Genomic DNA, 15666 nt, shown 5'->3' with positions numbered 1-15666 from the left:
CACACTGGTATTGGACCAGTACTCGGTAGGCTGATACCCAACACCTTGGTATATGAATCGTATCAGGAAGGAAAAACTGGTATCAGAACATCCCTAGTATTAAGCCAAAGTCTGATTGTACATTTTTTTCTGTCATTTTTTTAAAAATCTGTTACAATAATCTCTATCAGAGGACCACAGAACTATAAGTTAGTCCCTTCATAATCTCTCAAAGTGAATATTTCTTTGATATTTAATGCTACCATTTGTTTTTGTTCTCTTGAGGTTGCAATAAAAGTTTTTTCCAATCACAGTATTAAAATCACCAGGTAAAATCAAGATAAAAATGTCTTATACACTAACTTACACTTCTCTGTAACAGCTCAAACTTTTCTGCATTTTCACTCCAGCCTGTTCCCAAATCAGTCCTGCGCAGGTGTTTGGTCTTCAAGAGCTGAGTGGAAACACCTGCGGCCACATGACTGACTCAGTTGTGGACCGGTGGAAGTAATACCTGAAAGTTTCAGCTCTCTGAGAGAGAGGCCTGTCTCAGGTGATTCAGTCTGAGTTCACTCTGCATGGTTTATAGCGTGAGGAGGGGGCTTCTCTTCACCTTTAGCAGAGGACACTGAGGATGTGATGAATCCAAACTCAGAGTGAAATAAAAAACATCCTCCTGAAGGCTATGAATGGAATCTGGATGGAGCAACAATGGATAGATTTGCTGCCAAGAGATTTTATTTTCGCATCTTTGTCTGTACGAGCTTCGAAGAGGAAGAAACATAACATTGTTTGATAGTGCAGTCATTTACATATTTCATAGCAGGATTAGACAGTAAATCACAATTTTATCACAGTGAGCTTCTGTATTAAGTGCTTGTATCCTCCTGACATTATGATTTTGTTATTCATACATAGGTACCTTTATTATAAAACACAAAATGTGTCTGTGCTTTTTATTCTATTTCTCATTACCTCTGCTTTCACACCTACACAAAGTTTGTCTCATGTTAATATGGAGGATTCATATTGTTTATTCCACATGTCTTTTGATTTGCTGCATCAAGGCCCTCACAAAAACTTAAGACATTAATATCAAAGGCATGTGTAAGCCTGTCTGTTATTAAAAACATTCAATGCAATGGTAATATATGCCACTGTGTTTGATGTTTGACTGAAAGTGGCCTCAATTCACTTTTTGTTATTTTATTATTCTCATGTTTCTGAGTCCAAAAGAGATAAATAAATATAATTTTTGTGCCCATCTTTTCTGGTTTCCTTTTTACTTTAGGATATGAGCCTTCTGTAGAGTCAATAGGTGTAAGATGGTCATAAGGTCACCATAAAGCAGATTTAATGAGTGAGAAGAAAGATGGATCAAGTCCTATCGTACAGATAACTGTTATTCCAAGTCTAGACGATGTGCAGTTTAATTTCATGGTTTATATTTTATGTCATAAATGAGGAAATGGATCAATGAGTGCATAAAAAGAAAGATAAAAATGTGTATTTGACAGACAGTTGAATATAAGCGAAATCTAACCAACCAAATCTATGCACATTGTTTGTCTAATTTGACCAAGAACTTTCTCATTAAAGGGGGCATTTTATGCAAAATCACTTTTTCAGGCTTTTCTAACAAAGGCCTGTCCACAATCCCCTCAAAAGCCAGAAAAATCTATTCTCTTCCACCCTCTCTTTCTTCACCTTCCAGAAAAAGTGTGCTAACATTGTAACATCAGGAGAGCCACATCCATTTCCTGAAAGTGGTGTGGTCAGGGGCGGAGTCAGATAGCTAATCACCATTTAAAGCCACAGAAACAGCTTGTTCTGAGCAGGGCTGAAACAGAGGGGGTTTTTAGACACACAAAAATCCTATACTGGAGTGCTTTTTCAGGTATGTTTTGGGGACCTCTGAGACCAATATAAACCTGTCTTAAAAGGGTAAAATATGTCCCTGTATTGAACTCTCTTGAACTATTTTCATAAAGCCAGAAAAACCTCCAACACCAAAAAGTACAAAATTTTGTGCTAAAATTGTTCAACTTACTTTGGATTCAAAATAAACAAGCTGCAAAAAGCTGTAGCCAAAAATAATGTGGATTCTTCAGTTTTCATTTGTTTTTATCACACTTCATATCATCACCAGTTCCCATGACCACTGGTTCTCAACTGGTGGGTTGCGACCCAAAGATGGGTCATCAAGCAGTTTTCAATGGGTTGCTTATGTGTGCCTTGAAAAAACATTTGGCAAAAAGTCTATTATGTGCTTTTATTTTGAAGGAAATATCTACATCTCTTTACTCAGCCCTTGATTTGGAATAAAAGAAAGTTAAGGAATAATCACATATCAAATCGCAATCATAATATTGGGGGAAAAATTGCAATTAGGTCATTTTCCAATAAACCTTACCAAATATCCTTTTTAATTTCTTGACTTTGTTGCTCAGTCTCTCTCTGGCTAAAGAAATACCCACTGCCCATCATTCCTGACCCAGATGTGACACAAAAGGCACATACAGTCCTGCAATGACAGATCGAATCAACAATCACTGACAATGGAACTTTTCTACGATGCCAAGAGGGCCGGGAAAAATCCCAGAATCACTTCTCTCTGCTCTCTTTCCACTGCAGACACAGCAGGGTCCTCACTTGTTTAAGATCATGACCACTGATAAAGCATGTCGAGCTGAATTCTCTTTGTTTGAGTGTTTCCAAAACATCACACATGGTGTATGGCATGCAGTGGACAAATGCCAGCTCTCTCTCATGCCTCCAATCAATGGGGAAAATGGGAAATGCAGAATGTGAAAGGGTCATAACCCCAGGGGTGGAAATAATCCCCCAGTTGCTACCGGGTATCTGGTGTATAAACACAGCACTGGAAAAACATTAGTCTATGTCTCGAGGTTTATACTATTGTACCACGCTGTCCTTTGAGATCCTATCGATACAAATAATGACTTTTTCAGTTTTCCCATTAAAAGAAATAGCCATAAAGAGAGCTGCCCACCTCTTTTCAGCAGAAAAGCCCTCATTTCCAAATGTGGACGGTGATTTGAATTCCTCCAAGTTATTAGATCTCACGCTTCTCAAAGTGAATGACTATTCAGCCAGGTGGTATGGTAAAGTCATCTCTCCAAGGGGTGAGAAAGTTCAAGCTAAGCATGAAACCAATCTAAAGTTTAAGGTCTGGGACTGGAGCGGTGAAGCACTATATTCTCTCATTAGGCCGACAGTAGAGTGTGCAGGAAAGCAGATTGCCATCTTCGCTTCAGGCGAAGTGAAAGAACATTTGATATTCCCATTTGGCCCGAGCAAACCCTTTAAGTTAACTTAGCTAACACGATTTTGCCAAGTAATCCTTGATTTCAGTAATATGTGAGATTGTCTCCAAATAATCAGATTGCCGTTTTGGATTTCAGTCTCAATATTTGCAGTGGTTCAAAAGGCATCAATTACAACTGTCGAAGGCATCCTGCAAATCCTAAACTCTTCAATCATTTCACAGCAGGCAGTAACGCAAAACACATTTAAAGAGAAGAAGATGCTTACTAGTTTTTGCTTTTGCACTGTAACACTCCAGTATGTATGCATCAAGTCTAACAACACCACATTTAACATCCTGGACAAAGTCACTAAAACATGCATGGAATAGGGCTGGGCAATACAGACTGAAATCATAGCTAGATATTTTATAGGGCAAACTACCATGCACAATATATATCTCAACATTTTAACTAAAGAAAATCAATAATAAATGGTTGTCACAATGCTAAAATCAAAGTTGATATAATTTTAGTTAAAGAGCAAAGAAAAGTCCTTAACTTCTGATACTGGGCACATTTTTGTTTTTAATTATTCTAGATTGTAGGCAAACTCCTCTAAACTATGTTTAATTTCACAAAATATTTGCAACATTTCAGGTTTTGAGATTTTCTACACTCTCTTGTGTTTCTATTCATACATCCAGGTTATGACTGCACCAGGCTAAGCAAGTAAATGCTATTTTATTGCCAATCTTCTCATATGAATATATTAGGCAATACTTTGTTTCAGTGGTCCCTAAAGACCTGCTAATTGTTTTTTTTAAGTGTAATTGTCTAGTGATTTCTCCAGAATAAGGTGGCAATTACATGGTAATACATTAGGACTTCACCTAGTAATTACTTTGTCATATCAAGGAAGTATTTACCAAGAAAAAAACATATTTATCATCATGTAATTCCTTGTCATACTGTGGGAATTCTCTGGTAATTAAGTGGTATTTTACCCTAACTCTAATGTCACCCTTAGGTTATCATTAGAGAGTTGAGTTAGGGCAGTGGTTTTCAAAGTGTGAGGCGGGCCTTCCCTTGGGGGCGCCACAGAACTTCAGGGGAGGTGCAGAACCATAAACCAGAAAAAAAAAAGGTGATTTGGTTTGCTAACTTCTGCTGTGCATTGAGCAAAAATGGATAGACTTATAGTTACTATAGGGAACATGCTTTAGAGTCAACTATTCAAGTTCCTGCATTGGTCCCAATGATGCTCAAGTCACAGTGTTCAATTTGCAAAGATGTACAAGCTAATGACAGAATGAGGCCGAGTAAACCTTGGGGTCATCTTAAGACTGAGCAAAAAACTTCAGTGACCAAAACCAGGGGAATTTTTAACTGGACGTGAAAGGAGTTCCAGTCACTGGTCAGTGCACCTGCACTGACAAAAAGCAAGGTCTGCTATTATGCAATCCTGCATCAACTGTACAAATGAAAACGTATAGTTCCCACTAAATAAGAGGGAAAGGCAGAAGTTTAAGGACATTTGCAGACCAAAACATCAAAAATATGTTAATTTTAAAAATGTTTAAAGATTAGGCATAAATGTTTGAAATTGTGGTTGTTTATTTTTTGTCAGTCTTTATCTTTTAGTGGGTGGGGGTCCACCAAATGAATAATTTCTTCTTGGGGGAGGCTCCCTCTCTGACACTTTGAAAACCCCTGAGCTAGGGTAAAAGTTGAACATGATACATGATTACATGATGTTATTACTAGGCCACTACTTCCTTAATAGAACCATATTTCCAAGAAATTACTTGGTAAAATGCCAGCTTATTTCTTGTTAATAACCACCTTATTCTTGACAAATTACTAGATAATTACCGCTCAGAACTACTAGGTAATAAGGTGCCTGTAAAATAAAGTCTTTATCTATAGCTATAGTGCATCTAAAGCAGTGGTTCTCAACTGGAGGGTCGGAACCCAAAAGTGGGTCAGGAAGCCCTTTCCATTTGGTCACAATGTGCGCCAGGAAATAAAAAATGGCAAAATGTTGACATACAGGAGCCCAGAGTGGACTTAATTTTTTTTCACATATTTTTTTAAGTTTTCCTATGATGATGAGTACATTTCAGTATTTTTCTTAAGATTTCTGCTCGTTTATCTCCTTTCCTTTGGCTAACAAAGCTGGTTTTTTATGACATAACGAGGAAATTCCTCGAGGAATTATGAAATTTTCTTGGTGTCTTGACAAAATGAGATGCATGCTTGTCCTTCTGTAATGTTGTGCTTTAAAACATGTTTGTTGGTCCTGTCTCTTTGTCCTCTTATGTTTGATTCCATTTAGGGTCCAAACTGCCATTTTACATTTAACTCATTTGAGTGGTTGCAAATTTTGATACATTTGGGTTGTGATTTCCCTTAAGGAGATGGTTGTGGCTCCTGATGCCAAACAAGCTGAGAGCCACTGATCTAAAGTTGGAAATATTGCCCAGCCCTAAAACAGACAAGCATTTGTTTTTCATTTAATGAGTGACTGGGCCTCAGTCACCCAAAACTGGGTTTAAGGTTCCTGTATTACACTTAATACCCATTCTATTTAAGAGTAAACCTGAAAAAGGTGCATCCCATCATGCAAACTTAGTGGACAGCTTAAGTTTCACTCTCTGTGCCCTCAGCGTCTTTTCACAGAGACTTAAAAGGTCACCCAATTTTAATGGTCACTTATTGCCTGTGGAGCTGTTCCCGGTGGTATAAAGGTACCCCGAGACCACCCCCAGTGCCAAAACAGCCTCAGGCCCTAGGGCTCAAAGTAATACTGGCACTGATGATGCATACCTGCACTGGAAGACCTTATGAATTACTCGCTTTTTTTCATTTCTTCTAGGGAGACTGCAGAAACCATCATGGGCCGTGAACCTGAAACAGCAGCCTTGAATGATTTATGTCTACAGTGGGGAAATTAAAAAGAGGTCCTTTTTTGATTTGTGCACTTCATATCCGCTGATAAGAATTTTTTAGTTCCTGAGAGCAAGAGAGCAGCTTGTTCAGCAGACACACAGCACTCATTTCCCCTCCCCAGACTGCTCAAATATTAGTGGGAGCATATTCAAGATGAATTGTTATAGCTGGTATGATTGCACAAAGGGGAACAATGAAGCTATAATGCCAGAGAACAAGGCCTTCTAACTTAAATCCCAGAAATTATGATTTAATATAATGCAGAGCTGTTCAAAAAAGGTATTTAATAAATGAGCGGACGTGTATGTGTGACTTGGACAGTCTTGATTCACTTTCTTACAGTTCAAAGCCTGATCTAATTACAATTATTCCATCCAAACGTCTGTAACAAATGCCAGCGGGTGAGTTCATGCCCTCTCCCTGCCAAACAGATCAAATACAAGGTGGTTTTCCAGTACCTGTAGAGAATCAGAAAGTCAGCAGTGTACTCACCTCAGCACGCTGTGTCCTGGGCTGGCTCGCGTCCGTCTCGATGGCATACACATCCACCAGGTAGAGGTCGGAGCCTTGTTCCCGGTCCAGCTCTGCAGCCGTCTGTATCACTCCAGTGTGGCGGCCAATGGTGAAAAGACGTCCCACAGCTTTCCCACCACTGCGAACCGCCACGATGAAATACTCCACTTTAGAAGCTGAGCCGCGCGGACTTGACGCATCCAGGGAGATGACATTGGTTCCAGGCGGCTGGCCTTCCTTGAGGATAGTAATGTATTTGGGCTGGGAGAAAACAGGCCCGTCCATGCCTTGGAGGATGATGGTCAGCTCGGTTCTGGAAGTCTTACGCTCGGTGCCATGGTCCGTGGCTGACACGGTGAGAGTGTACACGAGTCGGGATGGTACCAGCTGGGAGGCAAGGCGGATATCTCCACTGTATCTGTCCATGATGAAGGTGTTCGAGTCCCCCTCCACGAGCTCGTACTCTACTTCTCCATTTGCCCCTTCATCAGGGTCGAAGGCCACCACTGTTGTCAGGATGGAGCCGATGACGATGTTGGGCTCAGCCACAAGAGCATTCTGGGACATAAAAGTGGGAACATTATCGTTCACGTCTGTCACCCATATTGTGACATTTTTCAATGCATAGCGCCGAAACTCAACAGGAACTGCCTGGTCAGTGGCTTTGATCGTCAACTCAAACAGATTTGAGAACTCTCTGTCCACTTCCTTGGTGGTGTAGATTAACCCGGTGCTTGGATCAATACTGAAGTGGTTTCCCCTGGGAATCTGCTGAACGATTGAATACTCCAGCTGCCCGTTTATGTCTGCATCTGTATCATGAGCTGTTATTGTCATGACTGAGGCTGTGATGGGAATATTTTCAGGGATTGATTTAAAAATATCACCAGGAGTGAAAATAGGAGGGTTGTCATTGAAATCCCTGACATGAATGACAACAGGAATGGACGAAGAGCGAGGCGGTCTGCCGTTGTCCTTTGCGGTGACGTTTAGTTTGTAGAATGATTGAGTTTCATAGTCCAGCTTTTTGACCAAAAAGATGCTGCCAGTGTTCGGGCTGATGCTGAAAGTGCCGTGATTATTTGTGGCGGTGATGCTGTACATTATATCAGCATTCTGACCTGAATCTGCATCCGTGGCGGTCACAGAAGCCACGAGCTCCCCTATCCTCATGTTCTCCAGCACATCCACAGACAGGGAGGATTTAGGGAAGGAGGGGGAGTTGTCATTCTCATCCATGATGCTTATACTAAGCATGCAAGATGAAGACAAGGGCACTGCTCCGGCATCAACAGCTATGATTTTCAGTGAATAGGAGGATGTAGATTCATAGTCCAGCTTTCCTACTAGAGTAACCTGTCCAGAGGTGCTGTCAATAGTGAACTGTCCTTCCTCGTTACCCTCATGGATGCGATACTGAACCAGTCCATTTTTGTTTTCATCCACGTCTGACGCCGACACACGCAGCAGTTGTGTCATGTTTGGCGCTGACTCTGAGATGGAGGCCTGGTAAATGTCTTTGGTGAACTTAGGCGGGTTGTCATTGATGTCTTGAATGTAAACTTGCACTTTAGCCTGGTCTCTGAGGGGTTTGGGTAGACCCTGGTCTGACGAGACGACAATGAAGCTGAACACAGCGGCGCCTCTTTGTCTCATGAGTGACTCTCGGTCAAACTGCAGAGTGCTGGTCAGCTCCCCTGTGATGGCGTTCAGCTCAAAGTTGGACTGTGGAGTCTCAAATGTATACCTGACCTCGCTGTTTGGGCCAAAGTCCTTATCCTCTGCAAAAACACGGCCCACCAGTGAGCCCCTCTTCTGTTCCTCCTCAAAATGGAACACATAATTGGTGCTGTTAAAGAGGGGACGGTTATCATTTACATCATCTAGGATCACGCTGACATTCACAGTGGCGCTAAGTGGCTCCACGGCTCGGTCTTTAGCCACAACCACTAAGTTATATCTGTCCTGCATCTCTCTGTCCAGCTCCACTTTGATGTACAGCTGCCCATCGGGAAAAATCCCAAACACTTCCCCCGTGTTGCCACCAACAATGTCATACATAATCTCCCCATTTAGACCTGAATCTTTGTCGGTGGCCTCCACTTTGAAAAAGCGGCTGTTGACAGGCTCAGACTCCAGGATTATGACCTCATATGAAAGCTGGTCAAACACCGGTGAGTTGTCATTAACGTCATAAACGCTGACGATGAGAACCAGGCTGGATGTATGCTTCGGGACCCCCATGTCTGATGCAATGACTTCGACCTCATAAGAGCTGGTGGTGATCTCCAGCGGGCCGGTCAGCGTGATGAGGCCGTGCTTCTCGTGAATATGAAACAGGCTTTTGGGGTTCTGTTTGAGGCTGTACACCACCACGCCGTTCGTCCCCTCGTCAGGATCTGAAGCTTTGGCCTGGAAAATGACATGACCTGTGCTCCAGTTTTCCACTGCACTCACATGCTCCACAGCATGAATGAAATGAGGGGCATTATCGTTTAAGTCCTTCACAGTGATGTTAACAAAGGCCTCTCCTGTGATCTCTCCAGCTCTGGCTACAACTTTAAGCTGATAAAAACCCTGCTCCTCTCTGTCTATCTGGCTCAATGCTATGATCTGACCCATGCCGTTCACAGTGAAAAGCCCTCTCTGGTCCCCTGAGGTGATCAGATATGAAATGTTTGTGTTTAAATCTACAGTGGTGGCCGACACTGACCCTATAACTGTGCCGGTGCCCACATTCTCAAACATAACAAAGCTGTAAACTCTCTGACTGAAGACTGGTGGGTTATCTTGTGTGTCTATGACAGTCACAGTGACAATCGCCTGAATGTGTGAGCGCAAACCGCCTCCATCTGCTGCTGTCACCTGCAGCTGGTAAGCTGTTTTCTCCTCTCTGTCAAGGGGCACAAGCGTGCTAATTTTCCCCGTGTTGCTGTTAATTCGGAATTTTGAAGAATCGCCAGCCGTAATTATGTATTTAACTGTGCCGTTTCGACCCAGATCTGGATCTGTGGCTGAAACAGTGGTTACATAAGAACCCGAGGGCTCATTCTCTTTCACGTTTGCAAAATACTGCACAGGGTAGAAAACTGGCCTGTTGTCATTGATATCCCTCAGGGTGATGTTGACTTTTCCTACAGAGTGCAAAGGAGGGCTGCCAGCGTCTGCAGCCTGGATGTGGAGTAAGTATGAGGCCTGATCCTCCCTGTCTAGCTCCACGGCTGTGCTTAATCGCCCCGACACGGCATCCAGGCGAAACTGCTCCTGGACTGTGGCTGGAGTCTCAGCATCAAATGAGAACCGGATAGTTCCATTGGCCCCGAGGTCGTCATCTGAGGCTGACAGCACCACCAGCTCAGTCCCGGCAGGAGCATGCTCCACTAAGGAAACATGAAACGTGCTCTGTGTAAACGTGGGCACCTGGTCGTTCACGTCCGTGACGTTGACGATGAGAGTAGTATAGGAGATTTTGGGCTGCAGCCCCTGATCTTTAGCACTAATGTTGAGCACAATTTCAGATGCTACTTCCCTATCCAACAAAGCAGCGCTGGTTACCAGACCGCTGTTTTCACTGATGGAGAACCAGCCCAAAGCATTTCCAGACACAAGAGAGTAACGCAGATTGGCATTCTGCCCAGAGTCACCATCTGTTGCAGAAACCCCTTTAATGTAGCTGCCTTTTGGTATGTCTTCACTGATATCTACTCTGTACAGAGTTTCCTGGAAAATGGGTGGGTGATCATTGATATCATTCACAAAAATAACCAGACTGGCATAAGAGGACCTGGCAATCGGCTTCCCATTGTCAGACACGGACACGGTTAGGTTGTATGAGGAAATTCTCTCTCTGTCTAACACGCTGGCCACTTTGATCAGACTTAAATTGGGCACAGGAGACGTGTGCACTTCAAAGTGTCTCTGCTCGTTCCCTCCTAAGATTGAAACAGATATGTTACCATTAGCAGTAGGGGAGTCAGAATCTGAAACAGTGAGCAGAGCTACAACTGTGCCAATCTGTGCATTCTCATCCACAGAGGCAAACTTAGAAGTCGTGGGGAAATACCTGAACTTCACCACGGGGTCGTTATCATTCACGTCTAAAAGTTTGATAGTGGCTTCTGTTCTGCCTGACAGAGACGGCACCCCATTATCTACAGCATGAATAGTCAGGGAGTACTCTTTCTTACTCTCATAATCCAAGCCTTCTTTTATGATAATCGTACCAGCTTTGGGGTCAATTTGGAAAGGTGATCCTTCATCTAAAAAGTACCTGATTTCTGCATTTGCTCCCTCATCCTGATCTGAAGCTGTGATCTGCAAAATGCTGGAACCTACAGCTGCATCCTCAAAAACACTGGTTTGATACTGGTCTTGATCAAAAATAGGAGGGTTGTCATTTATGTCTTGGATAGTGACGTTTACTTGCAGGTAGCCAAACTTTTTGGGGTCTCCTTTGTCCTCCACTTCAATGAGGAGCTGGTAAAAGGGGGTAACTTCTCTATCCAAGCCCCCTGTTGAAACAAGGTGCAAGAATGCCCCCTCCCCACTGGGATTGACTGTAATATCCAAACGGAATTTCCTCTGCTCGTTGCCTTTCACTATTCTGTACGTGGTGTGATCAACTCCATTACTTCCAATGTCTGAGTCTGTAGCAGTGTCCAGGATGACTTGCCTGCCGCTGCTGGCGTCCTCCTTGAATGACACGACAATTGACGCGTCTGGAAACACAGGAGAGTTGTCATTCATATCCAAAACTACTATCCTGACCTCCGTGGGGTACGTGGGTTGGCTGGACAGCACCACGACGTTGATGACATCACTTTGCAAAACTTCCCTGTCAATCACAGAGGACGTGTAAATGACCCCAGTGGTGCCGTTGATCGCAAAAAGTTTGTGGTTCTCGCTGAAGCGGTACGTGAAGCTGGGTTTGGTCTCTATCGTGCCCACATAGGTGCCGACAGGCTGCTCCTCCAAGACCTGAAACTCTTGACGGACTTGGCTGGATGCTGAGTACTGGGACAGAGTCCATAAGAGCAGTAAAACCAAATGAAACTGGCCTAAGCCCCTACCTGAGAGCGCCATGGTCAGTTAGCCAGTCCACCTTTCTCAGACAGAGTCCATGCCTATGATGCATCAACTTTACTGAGGTTGAACGAGTCACAAAAGCATTGTATTCCAGCAAAGGAAGCTCAGTCAGAATACTATCCACGCGCGTAAAGTGCTCCAAAGTACTCCAGAAGTGTTGTTTTATCCTGCGCAGCGCTCTGACTCAATCCTCTGAATGGAGAGAATGATTCCTAGTTTCATCTCTACTCCTCACAGCGCGTTTTCAAAACAATCCCATGACAGACAAAACAACAGGAAAGTTCCTAGCTCCTTGGACACGCGTGCAGAAAAAGTTTATCCAAAGTTAGGGCGCAGAAAACGGCGCAGAGCGTGCTGATTCTACGCACCGTCCCGTGGAATAACGGTACAGGCGCTTCAGTCATATTGTGCTCAGGAGTCCCAGTAACTTAGGACAAAGCTGGAGTTCCTCAAACTCCCTCCCATCACTGATCCCATTGGATAGCGCCGCTCCTGCCCGCCCTCCCACAGCACTTCCATCTCCATTGTGCAGCGCAGAGCGGAGTCCCCGCCTGTGGAAGAAGATGTCAATCAAATAAGACAGGTAACGATGGCACGAGCGCTCCTAATGACCTCAATAACACCTTAGTGTGAGTTCAAACGATGGTATTAAGGTCAGGATATGAACGTTTTAAAGAAAACGTGAGGAAAGAGCACCGGAACATACAAAGACTTCTACAAGAATACGTCACAAAATGTCAAAACGTGCTTACAATGACGGAAAAGAGGGAAATATTTAAAACAATAAGGCATAATATTTCGGAAAAAAGTTATTTAACATCATGTCTCACTGTTACAAGTCATATTTAGAACTTTTTTTAATGAAAAGTCTATTTTAAAATCATCTTTGAACGTCAGATGTCTCTCTGTCTTTGAGTATATATGTTTATATTTCAAAACGTTGGTTCTACATTTTTAAATGATTTTTTATATCTTCCACAGGGTGTTTGCTTAGTAGCAATATGAAGAATCCAACTCCAAGATGTCCTTTTAGAACTCTTTTCCACTGATAATCATCATATCACATGGTCACTAATGCACAGATGTAAAAGAACATATAATATTAGAAATCAGCATTCAGAAATAATTGTTAATAATTCCATAAAGATCATTGTTCAGCGTCATTTTATGTGTTAATAGTAGATGGTGACATATCTGCATAACCGGAGATGCAGTAAGCATCATAAACATGGTGTAATAGCTCCATCTAGTGGTCATTTGAAGGCACTTCCAAATTGAAACAGTATGACTTCCAAAAAATACCCGTTTAAATGCATGATAGTTCTTGGTCATTAAAAAACACTAAAAGACATTTTTGTATTTAGCAACAAGGCAAGAAGAATAAAGGCAAGCTCATTTCTGGAGAACAAAACAGTTTCTATTTTCAGTTTATTCACAAAATCAATTAAAATCCAAATACCATCAGTCATGTATTATCCGTGAAATGGTCTTTTGTGAAAATTGGAAACCCAAGAGCTATCAGGAGCTTGTAAGTAAGAAATTAAAGTCCCTGTAAAGTGAAATCCAAACTTTGTGTTTAAACACTCTGGTTATGTTGGAATAAGGTTGCTGTAAACATGTGAAAACACTGAGATCCACATGCGTCTGAATTTTGGATTTAGACCGCTGGAAAGTTGTTCACCTCCATACGGTCTTGGTTTACATTGAGCAGAGCAAATATAGGAGCCCATGACATCACCATTCTTGATGTGGGTTACCACGCCCCCTGACGCTTCGATGATATTTATCCCTGAGTTCATCTCAGTACAGCTGGTGGGAATCACAGCTTACATTGAAGGTTAACAGCGAGTTACATGCCGTGTTTTTGTTCAGTGTGAGGTAAATTTCTAAAATCTATCAGCCACGTTGGCCTACAGCAGTGGTTCTCAACCTTGGGGTCAGGACCCCTGTTTGGGTCGCGAGGCACTGAGAGGGTCTCCAGATGCCTTAACAAAACTAAGGACATTTTTGAATTACACTGTTGCCACTTTACACCAATTTTGCCTAATTGTAACCCACTTTCATCACTTTTCCCCACCAATTTTAACACATTTTTGCAGCATAAAACCCTTTTAATGTCCATTTTAAACCCTTTCCACCACTTTCCTTCTGCCTGTTTTTTGACACTTATAAACCAAATCTTGCAACTCTCTGCCTATTGTTGGCTCTGTTGAAACATTATTGCCACTATTAATCCCTTTTACCACTTTTAAAGCCACATTTCACTATTTGAAAAGCCCATTTTTGCCAGTTTCTGACTACTTCTGCCTCAACTAACCCTTTGTTGTTAGTTTGTATAAATTTTCATTCCATTTAACCAAATTTCCACCCATTTTGGCCATTTCAGCCACTTTCTAATCCCCTTTTACCTCTTAATATGCCCATTTTAATCACTTTAACCTTTTTTTTTGCCATTTTTGGTTATTTTTGCTCCTTTCATCAAATTTTTGTCATTTGTAACCCATTTCTGCTACTTAAAAAAAAACAATTTCCCCATTTTACCACCATTTTTTTTTGCACTGAGAGGGAGTCTCAAGATTCCCCTAAAAAACAAAGTATATTTTTAAGTTAAACTGTTTCCACTTCCAACAACTCCAAAACGCTCTCATGGACAAGTTGTGACCTGCACATTCACCACGCTATGAAATAATCATGGAAAATTACGAGATGGAGATGTTTTAAAGGTAAATGTAAAGCTGGAACTACACTCCAGACATGGCTGCTGCACTGTGTCACTCCACCCAGTGGGTCACTCAAGAAATAGTTCCGAGTATTTGCTTCATGTGTCGTAATGTTACATAATCATATGTTATTATTTCATAGTGCGGTGAATGTGCAGGTCACAACTTGTCCACAGGAGCATTTTGGAGTTGTTGGATTGTGTATTTGATGAGTTTGATGAGGGAAAGCCAGAAATACCATAAGACACCATAGCGTTGGCAGAGCTGCTCCTATCTCAGCACCGCTGATCTAAAAATAACTTGCACCGACAACTAAAGGTAACAAACCTATTAGTAGGGCTATAGGGATTATGGCATTGAGTGAATTAGCCAAAATGTTAAACTATCCCTTTAAGAATTCAATCTGAGTGTTTGGGATTTTTTTCTCCTCTTCTGCATGTATAAATGGCGTCTTCTTTATCTAAAATCCATGCCACTGTTAGTGGTGCTAATTTAGCGCTTTCTCATTCTGCACAAGCATGTAAAACAGTGCAACATCTTTGCTCATTATATGAGGTTACCCCAAGAATCTCTTCACAGCAAACGCTGGGAAAATTCAGTATCAAATTTAGCACCAGCTGTTTTGAAGTGCCTTCTGAAATTGTGTTTCTTGCACACCTGTTTGCATGTATTGCAGAGTGAGCACAGCTCTTGCACAAACAGATATAAAAGCACACTTCTACATCTGATCGTAGCTGAACTACCGGTTCTGTGCATCTGCTTTTTGTCTTTTTGTTTCAAGGCGAGCGGAGCATGTTTTAGGCAGGAGTAGAAGATTTGTAAAAAATAGGGGTTACTTGCAACACCACAAGGTGGAATCATGGGACAAATAAATCTAATACAATAAATGCAAGTTGTCTAAAAAATGCGTGGGTTGTTTTTAAGTATTAGTAGTCATCTCAAAGGGCCACTAAAAATGAGCTCAGGGGCCTGATCAGGGCCTCCAGTTGAATCATCGGGCTCTAGATCAAATGTAGTGTCCGTTTGAAAAACGCTTTTTGCTTGGGAAGGCTCCTGACTGAGTGAAACGATCCGTAAGTACTTGAGTGCCAGCCATGATAAGGGCAATTCAAATTCTCTAACTCAGTGTTACTCAACCCTGCTCAACCAAA

General features: G+C 42.1%; 1 protein-coding gene across 2 annotated transcripts in view; it reads right to left on the bottom strand.

The window, feature by feature from the left end:
* The window catches only part of LOC121516541 (protocadherin Fat 4), a 194087-nt gene extending 181902 nt beyond the window's left edge, over positions 1–12185 (bottom strand). For both annotated transcript variants that reach the window (XM_041797881.1, XM_041797882.1), the window contains exon 1: positions 6690–12185. In XM_041797881.1, the coding sequence (XP_041653815.1) occupies positions 6690–11792 (5103 nt within the window). In that variant the 5' untranslated portion in view covers positions 11793–12185. The remainder of the gene's footprint in view (positions 1–6689) is intronic.
* Positions 12186–15666: the final 3481 nt, after the last annotated feature.

This window comes from Cheilinus undulatus, linkage group 10, assembly GCF_018320785.1.
Source record: "Cheilinus undulatus linkage group 10, ASM1832078v1, whole genome shotgun sequence".
Classification (NCBI taxonomy): Eukaryota; Metazoa; Chordata; class Actinopteri; order Labriformes; family Labridae; genus Cheilinus; species Cheilinus undulatus.
Note: the sequence above shows the minus strand (reverse complement) of the source record. Positions and strands in the feature narration are given on the sequence as shown.